General features: G+C 39.0%; 2 protein-coding genes across 6 annotated transcripts in view; one reads left to right on the plus strand and one right to left on the minus strand.

Moving 5' to 3' along the window:
* The window catches only part of USP8 (ubiquitin specific peptidase 8), a 61,751-nt gene extending 55,483 nt beyond the window's left edge, over window positions 1-6,268 (plus strand). For all 5 annotated transcript variants that reach the window (XM_060149664.1, XM_060149693.1, XM_060149683.1 and 2 more), the window contains 3 exons: window positions 243-385; window positions 3,081-3,213; window positions 3,382-6,268. In XM_060149664.1, coding sequence (XP_060005647.1) covers window positions 243-385; window positions 3,081-3,213; window positions 3,382-3,567 — 462 coding nt within the window. In that variant the 3' untranslated portion in view covers window positions 3,568-6,268. The remainder of the gene's footprint in view (window positions 1-242; window positions 386-3,080; window positions 3,214-3,381) is intronic.
* Window positions 5,234-16,226, minus strand: part of USP50 (ubiquitin specific peptidase 50) — a 31,293-nt gene continuing 20,300 nt past the window's right edge. Inside the window, exon 7 of the mRNA XM_060149770.1 lies at window positions 5,234-5,466. Within this exon, the coding sequence (XP_060005753.1) occupies window positions 5,275-5,466 (192 nt within the window). The 3' untranslated portion in view covers window positions 5,234-5,274. The remainder of the gene's footprint in view (window positions 5,467-16,226) is intronic.

Here is a 16,226-nt window from a genome sequence, read left to right on the forward strand (position 1 = left end):
GCATGCAGGACTTCTTCCCTCCACCATTGGCAGCACCACCACTCGCCACACTCTTTGTCACTGTCAGCTCCCATCTGGGTCTGCATCCCTCACTAGATCATAAACTTTGTGGGGGCAGGAACTGTTTTGTAATAGTTTACTGTTGTATTCCTCATGCCTGGCAGAGTAACTTATTGAATAGATGCTCAGGAATACTGTGTTGAAAATATTAACAAGTATCTACTACTTGTTTTTGCCTCTAGGATTGCCTTAGATTATTTTCCAAAGAAGAAAAACTCACAGATAACAACAGGTTTTACTGCAGTCATTGCAGAACTCGACGGGATTCGCTAAAAAAGATAGAAATCTGGAAGTTGCCACCTGTACTTTTAGTGCATCTGAAACGGTAAAAGGGACACATTTTTCTTAGTGTTTAGTACTTTTTAGATGAAGGACTTCTAAGTCTTTTATTCTAAACACTTTGTTTTACTACCTGCTTAGGATGTATAACAAAGGAAGATCATCTGGTTAGGGTATCTCTAGGGAAACTAGGCAGAAATGATGAGATTCTAGTTCACCTTAGTGTTTGTAATAACAGGGCAAAGTGACAGCATCACTCTTTCATATAATTCTGTTTTTAAAAATCTGTGAAACTAGTGGGGAGGGATAGATTGGGATTTTGAAATTGACATGTACACACTGCTATATTTAAAATGGATAACCAAGAGAATTCCCTGGTTTCCCAGTGGTTAGGACTCTGCACTTTCACTGCTGAGGGTGTGGGTTCAGTCCCTGGTCGGGGAATTAAGATCCTACAAGCCACGCAGCACAGCCAAAAAAATTAAAAATAAATAGATGATGAGTAAGGACCGACTGTAGAGCACAGGGAACTCTGCTCAATATTCTATAATAACCTAAATGGGAAAAGAATTTGAAAAAGGATAGATACATGTATATGTGTAACTGAATCACTTTGCTGTACACCCAAAACTAACACACATTGTTAATCAATGATAATCCAATATAAAATTTTAAAAATAAAATCAGTGAAACTAAATTATTGCATTTCAAATATGAAAATTTTAAATCATTACAAAGCATTCAGTGAAAATGTATAAAAATAATGTTATACAATATAACTAACACACTATTAGATAAAATTTATCATTCAAACAATATAGTAAACATAAAAAATACTGTGCTGAAAATGAAATATATGAGTTTTTTTAAAGTATAATTTTTAAAGATAAAACATTAAGGATGCCATTGTAGAGTGCAGACATATTTTTGCCCATATTTTTCCAGCCAATGAAAAAGATCTGGACCTATAGCAGTAGAAGAATAATGGCGAGAGAGTTGTAAAACATGTGCCAGGTCTTTTGCTCTGATTCTTTGTCTTTATGGTATCCATCTGTGGAGTGATAACTTTAAGTCATTTTTTGGAAAAACTTTAAAAGGAAGTTTCATCTGTTTATTGAGAGCTCTAATTTTTGTTTCAAAGAAAGCATTTCTTTTTAATTTTTTGTTTCATCTTATATTATTGGAGATTCTTAGGCAGTTATTTATGTTAATTTCCACATTGATATATTCAAATTCCTCTTGTGTAAATTTTCTAACAAAAGCTTATATCAGTTGTCCTTTTCTGCTTCTTGCAGATTGTGGAGGTATAAACATTCTATAAATGATTACACATTTGTTCTGTTAAGATTTTTAATGCTGTGTATTACTCTTGGAGAATATCTAAAAGTATAAATGGTTCAGAGTTCATTTTTTAAAAAATAATTCTGAAATAACCAGTATTTTGGTGTTTAAAGAAGCAGAATATGTCAGGATAATGGAATGCCATTATTTCAGTCACTAATTTATGTGCTTGCAATTACCAGCTCTAGTGTCCCCAAAAGTACAAGCTTAAATCTAGAGCAGCTCTCCTCTGTCATTCCTCTGTACTTTTGTGGTGATTAGCATTATAAATGGGGGTTTTCATAACTTTTTACCTTTGTAGAAGACTAATCTAATAGCTTTAGCTGGGTATACGGATTAAGGGACCAAGGTATGGCCCTACCTCTACCACTCTAGCTGTTTGACCTGCGGTTAGACATTTAACTCATTATTGATGGGGGATTTTTGCAGAAACTAACGACTGCGGCTGGCGATTTGTTATGTAAATGAATATTGAAATGCCTACAGTCAATACGTTCGGGTAACAAAAGACGTATTAATACGTCTCTGGTCAATAATGTGTTAATATCTGTGTACGGCAGTTTCTTCATTTGTAAAACAAATGAAACCAAGTACAGCAAGTCCCCTATATACGAACGAGTTCTGTTCTGAGAGTGCATCTGTAAGTCCAATTCATTTGTAAGTCCAACAAAGTTAGCCTAGGTACCCAACTAACTCCACTATATAGTAATAGGCGTTACTGTAATAGGTTTATAATACTTTTCACACAAATAATACATAAAAAACAAACAAAAAATAAAACAGGGCTTCCCTGGGGGTGCAGTGGTTGAGAGTCTGCCTGCCGATGCAGGGGACACGGGTTCGTGTCCCGGTCCGGGAAGATCCCACATGCCGCGGAGCCTGCACGTCCGGAGCCTGTGCTCTGCAACGGGAGAGGCCACAACAGTGAGAGGCCCGCGTACCACAAAAAAATAAAATATTTTTAATCTTACAGTATAGTACCTTGAAAAGTATAGTAGTACAGTACAACAGCTGGCATACACGGGCACATTCACGTCTTTGGAAGTTCACAATTTGAAGATTCGTATGTAGGGGACTTACGTTATCTTTTTCTTCTTCTTTTTTTCTCTTCTTTTTTTCTTTTTTGGCTGCACCATGCGGCATGTGGGATCTTAGTTCCCCAACCAGGGATCGATCCCACGCCCCGTACATTGGAAGCGCTGAGTCTTAACCTCTGGACCACCAGGGAAGTCCCAAACCAGGTGTCTTTAACAGGTCCCTCCACTATTAAAATTCTGATTGTGTGTTTGAAATGGATTTTATGGTCCTGTCTAAAAATCTGGATTGTTAATGAATGAATTAGGGTTCATTCTGATGTCCTTGGTCTGTCAGTGTAATTGCTGTAATGTTATGCTCTACAGTTTTTCCTATGATGGCAGATGGAAGCAAAAATTACAGACATCTGTGGACTTCCCATTAGAAAATCTTGACTTGTCACAGTATGTTATTGGTCCAAAGAACAATTTGAGGAAATATAACTTGTTTTCTGTTTCGGTAAGTATCTCATTAAACTAAATACAGTTTCTTTAGAAGCAAACTAAAAAACCCAGTTTCAAGTGGTTCCTTACCTCATAGGAAAGTAAGAGCAACATAAGTCTTTGAAATTATTGACATATTTTAAATAATTCAATTTGATTTGATTTTCTGTCTTGTTTGGCACAGAATCACTATGGTGGGCTGGATGGAGGCCACTACACTGCCTATTGTAAAAATGCAGCAAGACAGCGGTGGTTTAAATTTGATGATCATGAAGTTTCTGATATTTCCGTTTCTTCTGTGAAATCTTCAGCAGCTTATATCCTCTTTTATACGTCATTGGGACCACGAGTAACTGATGTAGCCACATAAGGAGAAGTAGGTTATAAGCTAGTTATCTTTTAACAGGCTGAGCAACACAATTCTTGAAATGCTTAAAGATTCTGGATAGCTATAGCTGGCCATTTAAAGGAATTCTAGGACAGTGAGAGTTGTGTTACTATACCATATACTTCAGGTCAGTGCTATTATCAAACAACTGACCAAGCACATTTAACGAGTATTGCAGTAAGCATTCCTTACAGGTACCATTTATTTCAAAACAACTTTTTTAGTTTGCTCCAAAGTTAAAATAATTAGCTAAGCATAATTATTCTACTGGTCTAAAAACCATTGTATCCTTTACTTTCCTTTTTACTGTTATGGCCTTTTCACATTTCTAAATCCCAGCTTGATCTATGAATACTCTAGAATGATGTAAAACAGATAGGAATGTATGTGTATATATTTATTGCACACTTGCACATCAAATCGATGTACATAGTATAAGATGTGGTCCTTTTGTGAAGCCTAGAACTCAGAGGATTGCTTTTTTTTTCCTTTCCTTTTGGCCTATTCTGAGTAATTGCAGTGCTTTCTTAGGCAAATGACAGGGCAAAGCTATTTTTCTGTTGGCTTTGGGCTGTATTTGTGCACTAAATCTTTATTCTAAAAAAATAAATGGAAACTTTTCTTTAATTTTTTAAATGAGAATTTTCATTTACACCTACATTAAAATCTTAATGAGAAAAATAATTTAAAACCCTGTAAGTGTTCTGTCTTTAATTTTATATTATTAAACATAGAACAGTAGAATTACAGATTTTATACATACACTCTTTATACCACTACAATGACTTAAAATTTAGTACACTTATTCCTTTGCATCACTTGATTCCACTCATCCTTTACCTTGACCCTGAACTGCACATAGCACTTACGATGCGCTCAGAGTTGGGAGTCAGAGTAAAATACAAATAACTTAATGCCCAGACTCATTCTATCAAGAGTAGTAGAATTCTTAGCATTAAGATAAAAAGAGATGAGTCAGACATGACTGCAAAGTGAACTGCATTATAAACCACATCTTTACAAAGTGATGTATTAAAAGGGATAGAGGAGCTTAGAATTTATCATTTACCTCAGGGACTTGGTTGTTATAGGTAAAGTCAATATATAAATATAAAAACAAGATTCTAAAGGTGCTTCTGAAAGATGTCACCATTAGTGGACACTCAGGAAGAAGATGAAAGGAAGGTGTTGAATTGTGAAACTGACAACTTTTCATGTTCTACAATTAGTCTGAGAGATTATAGTTTCTTGCCTAAATTATCTGAACAATTAAATATTTTCAAATCACATTCCTAACCTCACAGAGCCACTTGAACAAAAGTTATTTTGGTTTAGCTCCATGAAGTATCTTTGGAAAATAATTTGTTGGATATATATAATTATTATGAGATAGTTTATGATAAAAATACACACTAATAAACACTGTACTTTGAAACCTGAACATAATACTTATAATCTGATTGCTTTGAAGGTCCCCATTCGTTAGCATTGCATCATTTTCATGCTGCCTTTTTCAGTGGGCCAGGACCCATCTTTTTATAGACTTACCTTGTGAAGGTTGCGTAACATTCCAGAAAGACTTAAAAATGTCAGTGACGCAAGTAAGTTGCAAGAGTTTTAATGACAAAGCAAAACTTAAGTACCAGGTTCTAATTGCTAGTTTTGCAATTTTCAGGAAACACCATTTTCCTAACTCTTGCGTTTTTGTATAGGTATAGAAAAGGGCTGGCAGCTATAGAACAGGAGATATGCTGTAGCAGTTTGAACTGAAGTATCTGGAATCTCACTGACTCGTGTGTCATCAAAGTTATACCAGGCGTGAGTCACTGAGTTTTTGCAGAAAGCAGTGTAGTGGCCACCATCCAGATCACCAGAGTGGTTCTAGGGGAGAAAGGAATGTCACACAGTATTTACATCTGAATACTTTAAATATTAGAACCCAAATGATAGGGCCAAGAAATATTTTTATAATTGTCCCTTATACTGGATTAAAAGCTAAATCATACATTATGTTAAATCATACATATAGCCTGACGACTGGTATATTTTTCATGTCACTGAAATGGTTATATATTGTGTCCATCGATTATTTAATAGACTGTGAATGAAATAGGATAGTATTTGGCATCGTCTAATATTTATCAGTTAATACTGAGCACCAACTGTACATAGAGTATTAAACATCAAAGGAAATTTTAAAATAAGAAAATAGTCATGTTTCCTAAATGAGCTTATAGTTTAATTTTGAAGACAGTCTAAGATAGACATGAAAAAAGATATTTAACATTGGAACAAGACATTAAAACAACTGCATACTGCTCCCACACGATTTGAGGAGGTTGTACAGCAACAGCTCCCTTGGTCATGCAAGGCCCAAAAAAGAACCTGTTCTATTCTCTTTTTCCCATGTCTTCCCTAACCCAGTAAAGCAATGTTTGAAACAAAGGCATTGGAGAACCTCACTTCTCAGAAGGTGGTATGGCATAGAGCAGGGGTTGACAAACCATTTGCGCATGGGTCAAAGCCAGCCTGCTGCCTGTTTTTATATGGCCTGTGAACTGAGAATGCATTTTATATTTTTATATGGTTGAAAAAAATCAGAAGAATAATATTTTGTGATGTGTGAAAATTATATGAACTTCAGATTTTTCAATGTCCTTAAATAAAGTTTTATGGGATCACAGCCATGCTCACTTGCTTATGTTTTTAAGTGGCTGCTTTCACACTACAACTGTAAAGTTGAATAGTTACAAGAGCGACTATAGAATACATGGCCTGCAAATCCTAAAATATTTACTATCTAGCTTTTTAAGTTTGTTGACCCCTGGGGTAGAGGGAAGAAAATGGATTTTTCTAGTCAGTTCTATGAATTCAGCTCTAATACTGCACAATGACCTTAAGGAAATTATTTAACCTTTCTGAGCTTTAATTCCCCTATCTTTTAAAATGGGTAATAAGACCTTGTCTTATACAACTACTGTCTCTCTTATAGTGCTAGCACATAGGAGGTACTTATTAAGTGTTCCCTTAGACCTTCATCTTCCCCACATCTCCTGTTAACTCTTAGAGAAATATCCCAAAGCTGACATTTTAAAGATTCAGACTCTGGTCCTGGTCTTGGCCATGTGACCTTAAGCTGATATGCTTAAAATTCCTTATTTATAAAATGGTGCCCATAATAGTGTGATGTAATTTGAGAAAAACAAAACATCTGGTGGATCCAGATGATGAAGTAATGTTCTAAAGTGACTACACAGATTATGGCTGGAATATGTTCTGTTCTGATGACAATGTAAACAAACAAAATTGACATAGTAGAATAGGGCAGGGTGAAGCATCATTCTAGACTTCCATTCTCAGTAATTTTGGCAATTAGCTAGCCTGAAAGCCTTAGTTATGAAACTGTAAAGAATGCTCGATAGGGACTTCCCTGGTGGCAGAGTGGTTAAGAAACTGCCTGCCAATGCAGGGGACACAGGTTCGAGCCCTGGTCCAGGAAGATCCCACATGCCGCAGAGCAACTAAGCCCATACACCACAACTACTGAGCCTGCACTCTACATCCCACAAGCCACAGCTACTGAGTCCACGCACCTAGAGCCCATACTCAGCAACAAGAGAAGCCACCGCAATGAGAAGCCCATGCACCACAACGAAGGGTAGCCCCTGCACACCATAACTAGAGAAAGCCCATGCGCAGCAACGAAGACTCAACCAGCCAAAAAAGAAAAGAATGCTGGATAAAACACGGTAAATACCCTTTGAAATATATGGCTAACTTTAAAGATTGTATAGTGAGAGTAATCTCCAGGGTCCAAGAACAGAGTAAATAAAAGATGAGCATGATATGTGGTTAATGCTGTGACTGCCTGAGAGCAAAGACAGTTTCTGGTCCCTGGAACCACAGTGCTTGGGTTTTAAAGGTCACACAAGGGCTGGAGGTAAAGTCCTAAGTCCCTGCAAGGTGAGGAGTTGGATTGAAATCCACACACATAGCCACAACCTCTTAAAGAGAGGCACCCTCAATAAAAGAATAAACTAGGAGGGGGAACAAATCCACCCTCCAGTGCTTAGCTTAGCTTAGGCTTTGGGTACAAAGAATAAAAGTCATTCCTGGAAAGTCGTTACCACAGACCTGGCTTCTCTTTGGTTGGGGATTCAAATTTACACTACTGTGTCTCAGAATCCTGTGAATTTAAGGTAAGAATGAAAAGTGTTTTGGGGTTGCTTGGCAAAAAGAATTACTTTCTGATTGATGCACCTTAATTCAGGCTACACAGGATACCCACATATAAAAACCCAGTGATGCTGAACTCACAATTCAGTATTACAGAGCATACAAGGAAACAATTCACCATGAGTAAGAGTTAGAGGGCAATAAATAGCAAGATTAAAAACTCCAAGGGGACGTGGGAAAGATGGCGGAAGAGTAAGACGCGGAGATCACCTTCCTCCCCACAGATACACCAGAAATACATCTACACGTGGAACAACTCCTACAGAACACTACTGAACGCTGGCAGAAGACCTCAGACCTCCCAAAAGGCAAGAAACTCCCCACGTACCTGGGTAGGGCAAAAGAAAAAAGAATAAACAGAGACAAAAGGATAGGGACGGGACCTGCACCAGTGGGAGGGAGCTGTGAAGGAGGAAAGGTTTCCACACACTAGGAAGCCCCTTCGCAGGCGGAAACTGTGGGGGGCGGAGGGGGAAAGCTTCGGAGCTGCGGAGGAGAGCACAGCAACAGGGGTGCAGAGGGCAAAGTGGAGAGATACCCGCATGGGGGATTGGTGCCGACCAGCACTCACCAGCCCGAGAGGCTTATCTGCTCACCCACCGGGGCGGGCGGGGGCTGGGAGCTGAGGCTCAGGCTTCAGTTGGAGCGCAGGGAGAGTCCTGGGGAGCGCAGGGAGAGAGGCCTGGGGTTGGCGGCGTGAACACAGCCTGCAGGGTGTTAGTGCACCACGGCTAGCCAGGAGGGAGTCCAGGGAAAAGTCTGGACCTGCCGAAGATGTAAAAGACTTTTCCTTCCCTCTCTGTTTCCTGGTGCGCAAGGAGAGGGGATTAAGAGCGCTGCTTAAAGGAGCTCCAGAGACGGGCGCGAGCCGCGGCTAAAAGCGCGGACCCCAGAGACAGGCAGGAGACGCTAAGGCTGCTGCTGCCGCCACCAGAAGCCTGTGTGCGAGCACAGGTAACTATCCACAACCCCCTTACAGGGAGCCTGTGCAGCTCACCACTGACAGGGTCCCGTGATCCAGGAACAACTTCTCCGGAAGAACGCACTGTACGCCTCAGGCTGGTGCAACGTCATGCTGGCCTCTGCCTCCGCAGGCTCGCTCCGCACTCCGTGCCCCTCCCTCCCCCGCGGCCTGAGTGAGCCGGGGACCCTGAATCAGCGGCTCCTTTAACCCCGTCCTGTCTGAGCGAAGAACAGACGCCCTCCGGCAACCTACACGCAGATGTGGGGCCAAATCCAAAGCAGAGCCCAGGGAGCTGTGCGAACAAAGAAGAGAAAGGGAAATCTCTCCCAGCAGCCTCAGAAGCAGTGGATTAAAGCTCCACAATCAACTTGATGTACGCTGCATCTGTGGAATACATGAATAGACAATGAATCATCCCAAATTGAGGAGGTGGACTTTGAGAGCAAGATTTATGATTTTTTCCCCTTTTCCTCTTTTTGTGAGTGTGTATGTGTATGCTTCTGTGTGAGATTTTGTCTGTATAGCTTTGCTTCCACCATTTGTCCTAGGGTTCTATCTGTCCGTTTTATTTTCTTCTTCTTTTAAAAAAATTTTTTTTCTTAATACTTTTTATTTTAATAACTTTATTTTATCTTACTTTATTTTATCTTCTTTATTCTTTCCTTCCTTTCCTCCTTCCTTCCTCCCTCCCTCTCTCTCTCTTTCTCTCTCTCTCTCTTCCTTCCTTCCTTCCTTCCTTTCTTTCTTGCTTGCTTGCTTGCTTCTTTTTCTCCCTTTTATTCTGAGCCGTGTGGATGAAAAGCTCTTGCTGCTGCAGCCAGGAGTCAGTGCTGTGCCTCTGAGGAGGGAGAGCCAATTTCAGGACACTGGTCCACAAGAGACCTCCCAGCTCCACATAATATCAAACAGCGAAAATCTCCCAGAGATCTCCATCTCAACGCCAGCACCCAGCTTCACTCAACGACCAGCAAGCCACAGTGTTGGACACCCTATGGCAAACAACTAGCAAGACAGGAACACAACCCCACCCATTAGCAGAGAGGCTGCCTAAAATCATAAGTCCACAAACACCCCAAAACACACCACCAGACATGGACCTGCCCACGAGAAAGACAAGATCCAGCCTCATCCACCACAACACAGGCACTAGTCCCCTCCACCAGGAAGCCTACACAACCCACTGAACCAACCTTAGGCACTGGGGACGGACACCAAAAACAACGGGAACTATGAACCTGCAGCCTACAAAAAGGAGACCCCAAACACAGTAAGATAAGCAAAAGGAGAAGACAGAAAAACACACAGCAGATGAAGGAACAAGATAAAAATGCACCAGACCTAACAAATGAAGAGGAAATACGCAGTCTACCTGAAAAAGAATTCAGAATAATGATAGTAAAGATTATCCAAAATCTTGGAAATAGAACAGGCAAAATGCAAAAAACATTTAACAAGGACCTAGAAGAACTAAAGATGAAACAAGCAACGATGAACAACACAATAAATGAAATTTAAAATACTCTAGATGGGATCAATAGCAGAATAACTAAGGCAGAAGAATGGATAAGTGACCTGGAAGATAAAATAGTGGAAATAACTACTGCGGAGCAGAATAAAGAAAAAGGAACAAAAAGAACTGAGGACAGTCTCAGAGACCTCTGGGACAACATTAAACACACCAACATTCGAATTATAGCGGTTCCAGAAGAAGAAGAGAAAAAGAAAGGGACTGAGAAAATATTTGAAGAGATTATAGTTGAAAACTTCCCTAATGTGGGAAAGGAAATAGTTAATCAAGTCCAGGAAGCATAGAGAGTCCCATACAGGATAAATCCAAAGAGAAATATGCCAAAACACATATTAATCAAACTTTCAAAAACTAAATACGAAGAGAACATATTAAAAGCAGCAAGGGAAAAACAACAAATAACACACAAGGGAATCCCCATAAGGTTAACAGCTGATCTTTCAGCAGAAACTCTGCAAGCCAGAAGGGACTGGCAGGACATATTTACAGTGATGAAGGAGAAAAACCTACAACCAAGATTACTCTACCCAGCAAGGATCTCATTCAGATTTGATGGAGAAATTAAAACCTTTACAGACAAGCAAAAGCTGAGAGAGTTCAGCACCACCAAACCAGCTTTACAACAAATGCTAAAGGAACTTCTCCAGGCAAGAAACACAAGAGAAGGAAAGACCTACAATAACGAGCCCAAAACAATTAAGAAAATGGGAATAGGAACATACATATTGATAATTACCTTAAATGTAAACGGACTAAATGCTCCCACCAAAAGACACACATTGGCTGAATGGATACAAAAACAAGACCCATATATATGCTGTCTACAAGAGACCCACTTCAGACATAGTGACACATACAGACTGAAAGTAAGGGGATGGAAAAAGATATTCCATGCAAATGGAAACCAAAAGAAAACTGGATTAGCAATTCCCATATCAGACCAAATAGACTTTAAAATAAAGACTATTAGAAGATACAAAGAAGGACACTACATAATGATCAAGGGATCGATCCAAGAAGAAGATATAACAATTGTAAATATTTATGCACCCAACATAGAAGCACCTCAATACATAAGGCAAATACTAACAGCCATAAAAGGGGAAATCGACAGTAACACATCATAGTAGGGGACTTTAACACCCCACTGTCACCAATGGACAGATCATCCGAAATGAAAATAAATAAGGAAACACAGCTTTAAATGATATATTAAACAAGATGGACTTAATTGATATTTATAGGACATTCCATCCAGAAACAACAGAATACACATTTTTCTCAAGTGCTCATGGAACATTCTCCAGGATAGATCATATCTTGGGTCACAAATCATGCCTTGGTAAATTTAAGGACATTGAAATTGTATCAAGTATCTTTTCCGAACACACTGTTATGAGACTAGATATCAATTACAGGAAAAATTCTGTAAAAAATACAAACACATGGAGGCTAAACAATACACTACTTAATAACGAAGTGATGATCACTGAAGAAATCAAAGAGGAAATAAAAAAATACCTAGAAACAAATGACAATGGAGACACGACGACCCAAAACCTATGGGATGCAGCAAAAGCAGTTCTAAGAGGGAAGTTTATAGCAATACAATCCTACCTTAAGAAACAGGAAACATATCGAATAAACATCCTAACCTTGCACCTAAAGCAATTAGAGAAAGAAGAATGAAAAAACCCCAAAGTTAGCAGAAGGAAAGTAATCATAAAAATCAGATCCGAAATAAAAGAAAAATAAATGAAGGAAATGATAGCAAAGATCAATAAAACTAAAAGCTGGTTCTTTGAGAAGATAAACAAAATTGATAAACCATTAGCCAGACTCATCGAGAAGGGAGAAGACTCAAATCAATAGAATTAGAAATGAAAAAGAAGTAACAACTGACACTGCAGAAATACAAAGGATCATGAGAGATTACTACAGGCAACTCTATGCCAATAAAATGGACAACCTGGAAGAAATGGACAAATTCTTAGAAATGCACAACCTGCCATGACCGAATCAGGAAGAAATAGAAAATATGAACAGACCAATCACAAGCACTGAAATTGAAACTGTGACTAAAAATCTTCCAACAAACAAAAGTCCAGGACCAGATGGCTTCAAAGGTGAATTCTATCAAACATTTAGAGAAGAGCTAACACCTATCCTTCTCAAACTCTTCCAAAGTATATCAGAGGGAGGAACACTCGCAAACTCATTGTACGAGGCCACCATCACCCTGATACCAAAACCAGACAAGGATGTCACAAAGAAAGCAAACTACAGGCCAATATCACTGATGAACATAGATGCAAAAATCCTCAACAAAATACTAGCAAACAGAATCCAACAGCACATTAAAAGAATCACACACATAATCAAGTGTGGTTTATTCCAGGAATGCAAGGATTCTTCAGTATACACAAATCATAATCAACGTGATACACCATATTAACAAACTGAAGGAGAAAATCCATATGATCATCTCAATAGATGCAGAGAAAGCTTTCAACAAAATTCAACACCCATTTATGATAAAAACCCTGCAGAAAGTAGGCATAGAAGGAACTTTCCTCAACATAATAAAGGCCATATATAACAAACCCACAGCCAACATAATCCTCAATGGTGAAAAACTGAAAGCATTTCCACTAAGATCAGGAACAAGACAAGGTTGCCCACTCTTACCACTCTTATTCAACATAGTTTTGGAAGTTTTAGCCACAGCAATCAGAGAAGAAAAAGAAATAAAAGGAATCCAAATTGCAAAAGAAGAAGTAAAGCTGTCACTGTTGCAGATGACATGATACTATACATAGGAAATCCTAAAGATGCTACCAGAAAACTACTAGAGCTAATCAATGAATTTGGTAAAGTAGCAGGATACAAAATTCATGCACAGAAATCTCTGGCATTCCTATACACTAATGATGAAAAATCTTAAAGTGAAATCAAGAAAACACTCCCATTTACCATTGCAACAAAAAGAATAAAATAGCTAGGAATAAGCCTACCTAAGGAGACAAAAGACCTGTATGCAGAAAATTATAAGACACCGATGAAAGAAATTAAACATGATACAAATAGATGGAGAGATATACCGTGTTCTTGGATTGGAAGAATCAACATTGTGAAAACGACTCTAGTACCCAAAGCAATCTACAGATCCAATGCAATCCGAATCAAACTACCACTGGCATTTTTCACAGAACTAGAACAAAAAATTTCATAATTTGTATGGAAACACAAAAGACCCCGAATAGCCAAAGCAATATTAAGAACGAAAAACGGAGCTGGAGGAATCAGGCTCCCTTACTTCAGACTATACTACAAAGCTACAGTAATCAAGACAGTATGGTACTGCCACAAAAACGGAAAGATAGATCAATGGAACAGGAAAGAAAGCCCAGAGATAAACCCACGTACATATGGTCACCTTATCTTTGATAAAGGAGGCAGGAATGTACAGTGGAGAAAGGACAGCCTCTTCAATAAGTGGTGCTGGGAAAGCTGGACAGGTACATGTAAAAGTATGAGATTAGATCACTCCCTCACACCATACACAAAAATAAGCTCAAAATGGATTAAAGACCTAAAATGTAAGGCCAGAAACCATCAAACTCTTAGAGGAAAACATAGGCAGAACACTGACATAAATCACAGCAAGATCCTTTTTGACCCACCTCCTAGAGAAATGGAAATAAAAACAAAAATAAACAAAAGGGACCTAATGAAACTTCAAAGCTTTTGCACAGCAAAGGAAACCATAAACAAGACCAAAAGACAACCCTCAGAATGGGAAAAAATATTTGGAAATGAAGCAAATGACAAAGGATTAATCTCCAAAATTTATAAGCAGCTCATGCAGCTCAATAATAAAAAAAAACCCAATCCAAAAATGGGCAGAAGATATTTCTAAATAGATATTTCTAAATAGATATTTCTACAAAAAAGATATACAGACTGCCAACAAACACATGAAAGAATGCTCAACATGATTAATCATTAGAGAAATGCAAATCAAAACTACAATGAGATATCATCTCACAGCAGTCAAAATGGCCATCATCAAAAAATCTAGAAACAATAAATGCTGGAGAAGGTGTGGAGAAAAGGGAACATTCCTGCACTGCTGGCGGGAATGTGAATTGGTAAAGCCACTATGGAGAACAGTATGGAGGTTCCTTAAAAAACTACAAATAGAACTACCATATGACCCAGAAATCCCACTACTGGGCATATACCCTGAGAAAACCATAATTCAAAAAGAGTCATGTACCAAAATGTTCATTGCAGCTCTATTTGCAATAGCCCAGAGATGGAAACAACCTACATGTCCATCATCGGATGAATGGATAAAGAAGATGTGGCACATATATACAATGAAATATTACTCAGCCATAAAAAGAAACGAAATTGAGCTATTTGTAATGAGGTGGATGGACCTAGAGTCTGTCATACAGAGTGAAGTAAGTCAGAAAGAGAAATACAAATACCGTATGCTAACACATATATATGGAATTTAAGAAAAAAATTGTCATGAAGAACCTTGGGGTAAGACAGGAATAAAGACACAGACCTACTAGAGAATGTACTTGAAGATATGGGGAGGGGGAAGGGTAAGCTGTGACAAAGCAAGAGAGTGGCATGGACATATATACACTACCAAATATAAAATAGATAGCTAGTGGGAAGTAGCTGCATAGCACAGGGAGATCAGCTCGGTGCTTTGTGACCACCTAGAGGGGTGGGATAGGGAGGGTGGGAGGGAGGGAGATGCAAGAGGGAAGAGATATGGGAACATACGTATATGCATAACTGATTCACTTTGTTATAAAGCAGAAACTAACACACCATTGTAAAGCAATTATACTCCAATAAAGATGTAAAAAATAAATAAATAAGAAAAAAAAAAAACTCCAAGGACTTTAGGTAATAGAGACTATACAGAGAGTATATAGACATTTAAGAAAAGGAAGCAAACTGAAAACCTAAAAAGAACTTTCAGAAATGATAAATACTTGAAATTAAAAATTTAATGTAGTGGGGCTTCCCTGGTGGCACAGCGGTTGAGAGTCCACCTGCCAATGCAGGGGACACGGGTTCGTGCCCCGGTCCGGGAAGATCCCACATGCCGCGGAGCGGCTGGGCCCGTGAGCCATGGCAGCTGAGCCTGCGCGTCTAGAGCCTGTGCTCCGCAACGGGAGAGGCCACAGCAGTGAGAGGCCCGCGTACCGCAAAAAAAAAAAAAAAAAAATTTAATGTAGTGAGTAAATAGTACATAGAATTGAAGAGAGAATGAATAAACTATAGAAACAAAACAGGAAATTACCCTGAGTGTAGTAGCAACGAGACGCTGAATGAGAGACTTCCCTGGTGGCACAGTGGTTAAGAATCCGCCTGGCAGTGCAGGTGACATGGGTTCAAGCCCTGGTCCGGGAAGATCCCACATGCTGCAGAGCAACTAAGCCCGTGTGCCACAGCTACTAAGCCTGCACTCCAGAGCCCACAAGCCACAACTACTGAAGCCTGCACGCCTAGAGCCTGTGCTCCACAACAAGAGAAGCCACCACAATGAGAAGCCTACACAGCGCAACAAAGAGTATCCCCCACTCGCCGCAACTAGAGAAAGCCTGCGCACAGCAACAAAGACCCAATGCAGCCATAAATAAATACATAAATAAATAAATAAAGTTGAATGAGAACATTCAGTATATGCCTTGTAGAAGTTCTAGAGAATATAGGAGCAAAACAGTATTGAAAGTGATAATGACTAGAAATGATTAATGAAAGGCATGAATCTTCAAATTTAGGAAATACAGTGAACCAAGGATAAATAAAAATAATACTGCAAGACAACAAATACAAAGAGAAAAGTTTTTAAAGCAACAAGAAAAAAAGATTACCTACAAA

Source organism: Lagenorhynchus albirostris, chromosome 1, assembly GCF_949774975.1.
Source record: "Lagenorhynchus albirostris chromosome 1, mLagAlb1.1, whole genome shotgun sequence".
Taxonomy (NCBI): Eukaryota; Metazoa; Chordata; class Mammalia; order Artiodactyla; family Delphinidae; genus Lagenorhynchus; species Lagenorhynchus albirostris.